This window comes from Danaus plexippus, chromosome 15 (genome assembly GCF_018135715.1).
Source record: "Danaus plexippus chromosome 15, MEX_DaPlex, whole genome shotgun sequence".
Lineage (NCBI taxonomy): Eukaryota > Metazoa > Arthropoda > Insecta > Lepidoptera > Nymphalidae > Danaus > Danaus plexippus.
The window spans coordinates 3,665,853-3,673,585 of NC_083547.1; the positions used below are offsets into that span (position 1 = coordinate 3,665,853).

General features: G+C 30.2%; 1 protein-coding gene across 1 annotated transcript; it reads left to right on the forward strand.

Moving 5' to 3' along the window:
* Positions 1-73: 73 nt before the first annotated feature.
* On the forward strand, positions 74-1,550 carry LOC116766588 (probable endochitinase). Its single transcript, XM_032656500.2, has 2 exons — positions 74-152; positions 866-1,550. Exons 1-2 carry the CDS (start codon positions 120-122, stop codon positions 1,460-1,462), a joined length of 630 nt encoding a protein of 209 aa, XP_032512391.2. The 5' UTR covers positions 74-119; the 3' UTR covers positions 1,463-1,550.
* The last annotated feature ends 6,183 nt before the right edge of the window (positions 1,551-7,733 follow it).

Consider the following 7,733-nt stretch of genomic DNA (forward strand, 5'->3'; position numbering starts at 1 on the left):
CGTTTATGAGTGATTAAAAGTGAAGTGGTTAGATTATATCCTAATCTTTCTATTGTTGGTTGTATAAATTAGACCTATAAAAAGAGTGGACCGTACCATAGGTTTATTGAGAACCAGACATGGCGACGAAGATTTGCATCGCTGTATTCCTTGTGAGTAGATACATACTGATATATTATTTAATTTTGTTGTGGCAATAAAAAGTCTGTCTTAGTTAAATTATAAACCCAAACTTTAGACCTCAGTCTTGGTCTTATTTTGTCTTAAATAATATTTAGTATTAAATTAAATATGTGTATGCAGTATTAAATACAATATGTATATGTATGTATTTTTTATTATATTAAACTGATTAAAATTAACTTATCCATGTTGTACGACGTTTAGTTCTTTCATTAAATTATTATAGTTAAAAAAAAACGGAATTCCGGTAAGGACAAAGTTATTTGAAAGTTTTAAGAACGATTGAAAAGCATGTTAAGAGTTCGTAGATGACAAACGACTTTTTTGTAAACAAAACTGTTCACACATAACTATATTAAAGCACATAAATTTGAGGACTGCTCTAAAATTCGAGAGTGGCTTGACTGCTTTTTTTTTTGTTAAAACGTTTCGTCTTTTTTAGAATCCAACAAAGGTATGTACATATGTGCATAAAAAAATCATGTACCTACATATATTTTATCTTCAATTCTTAGACAAAACCTCACGTGTTGTGTGGGGATGCTTTTTATACATAATTAACATTAAATAAATGACATAACTCTTTATGTAAAGCAATTAACATTATATATATGGAAAGTTGTTTAAAAATTATTAATAACGTGTGTTGATAATGTATTTATAACGAATTTGTTGCTGGCAGGTGATTTGCTTCGCATACAAAACAGATGCGGCGGTGAACTGTACGGCTGCGGGACGTTTTGCTGAACCCACCGACACAGCTTGCAAGAATTACACACTCTGTGTACTTTCCGGTACCACTTTTATAGGTTACGATTACGTGTGTCCTAGTACATCGCTGTTCAACCCTAACATACAACAATGCACCACAAACTACGTATGCAACGTGACAAATACCAATACCAATACCACGTCATCTGTGTGCACCGCTGAAGGCCTTATCGCTGATCCGACCTCAACGAATTGTTCGAGTTATATAATATGCCTTAATGAAAACGGCACCTTTGTAGTCGGGGAAACATTGGACTGTCCAAATGGCACATTTTATAATCCTAATACAACATTGTGTGAAGCTGACTATAACTGTCCAAGTACAAGACCGTTTTCATGTTCTGCGGCAGGAAGATTCAGCGATCCCGCAGATACAACATGTAAATTGTATTACTTGTGTGTATTAGCATCAAATGGAACCTATGTAGAATATCAGTACACTTGTCCCTCTACATCACTATTTAATCCCAACACTCGTTTTTGCACAACTTCCTACACGTGTCCTTGATATAAAGAAATAATTATTTTGCTATTATAACGTTTAAGGCTTGCATGAAGGTTCTATATAACAGTATTATTAAATATTATTGATTTTCTTTTATTTTTTTATTTAGTTCATAATGACGCTTAATCCCCAATTTTATATTTATCATATTTCTTGGATGGTAATCAAGTGGATGAATCTAATTACGGCTATTCCAATATGATAGCGATAAAACAAATATGAGTGTTTAATTAGAATATGGTTTTATTAATCATAACACCATAAAGCTTATAGCCTTGTTATTGAAGTGTAAGACAAGCTATGTCCTAGAGGAAACATTCAATAGGAATCTTCCAAAATCGGAATCTACACTACAATTTCGACATTGGTTAGAATTAAGATATAAGTGACACGGATTCTAGAATATTTTTAGGGACATTGATAGTCTTCACATAATAAAATTTGTGGTTGTCTTATTTGTAGTTATTATTTTAAGAAATTTGTAGACTTTGTTGGAGTCCAGTCGTTCTTTGAATAATATTTATAATTATATATATTAGATCTTAGCTCTATCATTGACGGCGCTTATTTATGCTGCTCTTAATTGCATTGATGTCGGTCTGTTTTCTGATGACAAAGACAACACTTGTAGTAAATACGTTTTATGTACTCTTACAGATAATGAATATGTCTGTTATTCTTTTTCCTGCCCCTTATCATTCTTATTTAATCCGGTAAATAAAATATGTTCCATCACGTATAAATGTCCAATGTAAATTATGAATTGTTGACAAAAATAATTATGATAGCCATGTTCTACACATATATATAGAAATAGATTTTCTTTTGTCATTTTAATAATTTGATATAAATATTTCTCATGTTATTATTCATAAATGAACGAATGGATCTATGTAAAAACTTTATTTATTGGTATATAAAACCTTGTGATTGTACGTTTGTTTGGAATTATTTTATAGAAATACCTTCTTCTTTTCTTATTCAACTCTCTGCTTAGTCGTTTTTGCTTGGTAAAATCTAATCTTGCATTTTGCCTCACCATATCATTTTTAACTAGCAACATTAAACTAGAGGCGAGTTTTCTTGCCGTATATATATTTTGTTGTAGCTGAAATACAAAATTCGGTGTCTTATAATAATAAGGAGATGTTTTTAACGAGCTCGATGTCGTGGTCCCAAATAATTTTCGAAAATAGTTTTCTCTCGCCTTATTTATATACGACGCCGACAGTTTGGGCTTGTAAAGGTTCTTAGGACCACCGTTCACTATTTCCGTGTATGGATCAAAAGACCTTTTATCGTTATTCATAACGACAATATTATCATTCGAGCTCTTCAGACGTTTATCGTAATATTCCGGTAAACTGTTAACGAGGTATGTAGATTCGTTAATACGGTTAACTTGATAAGTCTTAACAGAACACGACAGTGTGATTAAACTTGTTAAAATCCAATGCATAAATAAAATCTGTCCGGTTTTCAGTGCTAACATGAAAATAATTTTTTCGAAATTTTCTTTGTTTTTGATGACATTACACTGTAAATATATTTGGCATTTGACATTGTATTTTAAATAGATAAACTATTTAATACAAATAACAACTTTGACATTGGCAAAATATTCCACGATTCCAGTGCGAATGAAGGCATAATAAAAAAAAAAACACTATGTAACGACCAAATATTGCATGACACGATACTGAATATTTATAAAAGAGGAAAAATATTCCTTTTTGCAAATGGATCTCGGGAAATTATGCTGAACAAAATGTCGAGTGATAGTCAACATCGAAGAAAGAGAATACATCTATAGAAACATAAATACAATAAAAAAAATGTGATAAATGAATCGGTAAAGTCTGTCACTGCACGATCAGAGGTTGTAGGGCATGACCTTCCCGTTCCCTTGAACTTTTGAACCTAACATAATGTTAGGTTCAAAATTTCAACAACATAGTTAATTTTAGGTTCACAAACATTCATACAAACATTCCAAAACTTCCTCTCTTTGTATTTGTAAGTAAATATAAATTTTGATATACATCTATATAATTTTCACTAGATACATTATAAGCAACTATTTGTTGAGATGACATGCTATCATATCTACATTAAAATAATTAACATCACTGAATCTTATAGTTAATTTTCTATATTTATTTAATATGGGTGTTTTATTTTTTATTTATTACTTATTGAAAATATTGTACTAGTACACTATTTAGGCCACCAGTGTACTTAAATTTTAACGGACTATAAAAGATATATATTGTGTCCGGATCACATGCGCCTGTATAATGAGTTGAGTCACGAACACATCTCACATATTAATAAACGTGTATCAATAAAGAAACAGAAGTAAAACACTTTACTTGAATATTATAAACCATAATTTTTAAATCTTTCTAATTTATCGTAAGACTATTATTAATTAATTCCATAGACAATTATCGCATACAAGGAAATAGGCTATTAATTTATTATAAATTCATAACTTTTACATCTCTCTAAAATCAATGAATACATATATAAACAGATAGACGTTAATATTTCAAATTATATCTGAGAATAATAATCATTTATCTCAAATATGACTTTCTATAAATTTCTATGCATCGTATTTAAACGTATTTATTAGTATAGTGAGTTGTGGGCAAATTTCTAGTAAAAAGTGAATGAAACTGCACAATAAACGTTGAGAGTCAACCTGGTATCAAGGTCAGATTTGTCTGACGAATCATCTGAAGACATTAAAAACATTTACACAATTATAACCCTTATGCCATTTCAATATAAAATAATGAATCGCATGAGATTAAAATGTTGGGAAGAGTATGAGAACGCTCCCGACGGTGTGATTGTTTCAATGCCACCGTGTACAAGCTTTGTAATTGTTACTTCCGCGAGCGGACAGCGCCTGTGTGGAGTAGTTATGACATATTATTTTTATCATGAAGAAGAGTTGCGGTTGACAGACATGTTATTTGTCACATGTCATTATAGTGACTAAGACCAAAAATAATAAACAAAACAGAAATTGCTAACAAACAAATTAGATTAAAATTTATAATCATACGTAAATTATCTATGTAGTATTGTAGAGTTTAAAATCTCCAATAGTTTTATACTCCACGGTTTTTGTAATACAGTTTAAATTCGCGTGATATACCTATGCTTTCACTTGCGGGTCGCTCTTTGATCGATTCCCACCTCTATCGTATTCAAAAGATACACAAATAATGTATAATTTAAACAATAGTGTTGACTTTAAAAAAAAAAAATGTGTTAATAATTAAATTTTAACATTATCTTTATTATTCAATACACTTTTTAAAAAAAACGTGCATCATAAAATATGCTATGCACTTTGTTTATAAAATTTATGTTATACGTAAAGTTGTATATATTTAAACGAAATTGAAAAATATGTGTAAAGTAGATTGTTTTTTTTTTCCTGAATACAGAACAAAAAAGCCGCTTATTGATTGAGCAGATGCTAAATTTTTCACATGTCACAGAAATACCTATTTACAACTAACATTACTTTATAACTTCGATTCATTTTCTTAAAATTATTTTCGCATATAATTTAAAAAATATTCTTTCATTCAAATCTATATACATACATACGTATGCATTTTATTTCCTTTTATTAATTTGAAGTAATAAATACATTGTTACTTATAAGTTGTTGTTTTGATACATATATCTCGTTATTCGTTCGTAGTGTTACATAAAGATACATTCACAATCATTCCTCGTCCTTATGTACAGTAAATCTTAAAAGAACCATTTAAATCATAGCTTTCTAGGCCGTGACAAGGCGAATCACAGTTCCGCGAATATTCGCACTTTCCTACCTAACAATCGACGCACATATTTGTTTATCTACGTGGTCTGTTTATGGAGTAATAACCAGCACGTGCTGGATTTTCCACATAAAGTTAATTTTCCTTTTTTTTGTATTTTGTTATATAAACATTTAATTATACTTGCGGGAAGCCGCTTCCGCTTTAATTTTTTTTTTCAATAATTTTTAACCTCTTAAATAATTTATATATTGGCTGTAGTTTCGTCACAACAAGTAAAACATATTGAAAATTGAAGAAAATGTTAAATTTGGTATGGCAAACTCGTGCTGAATAAAGTTTCAGAATCGGTTGACATACTATTGCATCATTGTATTGCATCCAAACGTTATCTTACGTTACTTTGAATCGAAATACTTAAATGAATAAGAAATAAACTCGTTTCGTAATCGAAGTCACATTATTTAGAGAAAAATATAGCCAAAAGTAAAAGTTTGTCAATAACACGTGCATAGAATTGTAGAGGTTTGCGAAAGCCTCCATTTTAATGTGGCATTCGAAATTTTACAATTTCACTGTATGTTGTCGAGAATACAAACTTACATTACGTATCTGTATCGGCTACCTGCCAATAATTTCTTAAATTTATAATATATCTGTATTAAACTACTCATAAACAATTTAACCTTTTTAAAACAGTAATAGATACTTTGATTTAAGGTAGAACATTATCGATTAGTCGAATTATGATTCGACCAACCACATAGAGATTTTACTTCAATATTGTGTGAGTACCTAAATACTATTTCATAGAATGGTAACGAAGCCATAATACATATTTTTACTTGTATATTTTTTGTCCGTGAATCAAATAGATACAACTATTGTCGGCGTGTCAAATCGAATCGTTTAAGTATAGATGATGTAGCATGTTTGTGTTTCAATCGAGACTTTGATAGATGACAATTTAAGATGTTAGAAAACCTCTTAAAAATTTACGTTACCGGTTTGGAGGTGAGTTGGTCATAAAAATGTAGGGGATCATGAAACAAAAACGTTCACATTAGCAAAATATTCCACTATATTAATGTGAATGGACCCATAACATAAATGGAAAAAAATTCTAGGGAAATCAACTGACGTTATTGTGTCCATAATGTGCAAATTTTATTTTGATAAACCTATTGAAATATAATGTAATGTAATATCAATGATATCTGTTTGTATGGATTTTTTTAAGGAATCAGAACGACGTGTTATCGGAAATGCGGTCTAGTACCGGAATTATTTATTTTTCAATCATATTCTACAAGACAAGCAATACAGCCGGCGATTTAGAAATTTTCTACATTATTATACGCTGTGTGTATTTTTTAAAACGAGGTGATTGATTTAAACCGCATGCGATATCACTATTTCCTACACTATGCGGAAAATGTTGTATATCATATTAGTCTATTAGATCAATTTAATTACCACGCACGTGCTCAACAGACTGTAACCAAACTAGGTTTGTGTCATATAAATGCGTAAAAATAATACATTTTAAAATTAATTTAATATCACCTATATACCTATGTGCTTTGTAAACTTATATAGTGCTTATATCATATTATACATATTCAGTGAAAAAAATATAATAATATTGCACAGACTATATAAAAAAAACACTTATTTAATCTTGGCTGTATATTACAACCTTTTATTTTTGGTACTTCAAAATGTTGATAGATTCCTTACAATTACGTCACTATTGTAATGTAGCTTTAGATTGTGGTTTAAAGGGATCACTCACTCCAAGTTAAGAACTTTAAAGCAGTACTTCGTTTTAAGTTTTGGTATCTCAGGATAAAGTGCATTTAAATTATCATAAGACCTCTAGGCATGTAGGCACTGGGCGTTAAAACATTTTTCACAAAAAGGTTTTTAACTACCTTATTTAGGATAATTTCTAATAACTTTAATAATGCGTAGCAATATTATTTTATTAGTCGTTCAAGCATAAAGTTTTAAATGGGCTCTAAAGAATAAATGTTGCTGTATAACAACTATTAAACATTGTTCATTAAACATACTCATACTCGTATGACATGAAGACGAAGTAACTTAAATTGTGTATTTTGTATCTGCTAATTTCTAATTAAAATGTTACAGTTTAACATAAGAGTTAAATGATATACAGTTTCACGGTAACATACTCTGGAGTTGTTCACTAAACGAATCCACAATCGGGTTTCAAACAGATCTGTTACAACAGATGTATTAACTATTAAGTTAATAAAAATATTCTCATCAGTGGAAAGTTAATATATTAGTGGGTTCCAAATGGATTTATTCAAAGCGAATTGTTTGTACCACTACGTGACTGAGTTTACAAGTTGGAAGAATGTCTGTAAGCTTTTTGGGTCCGAATGGGAGTAGGGCCAAATGGGTCAGCAGGTACGCCACCCGCGTGCGCATCGGAT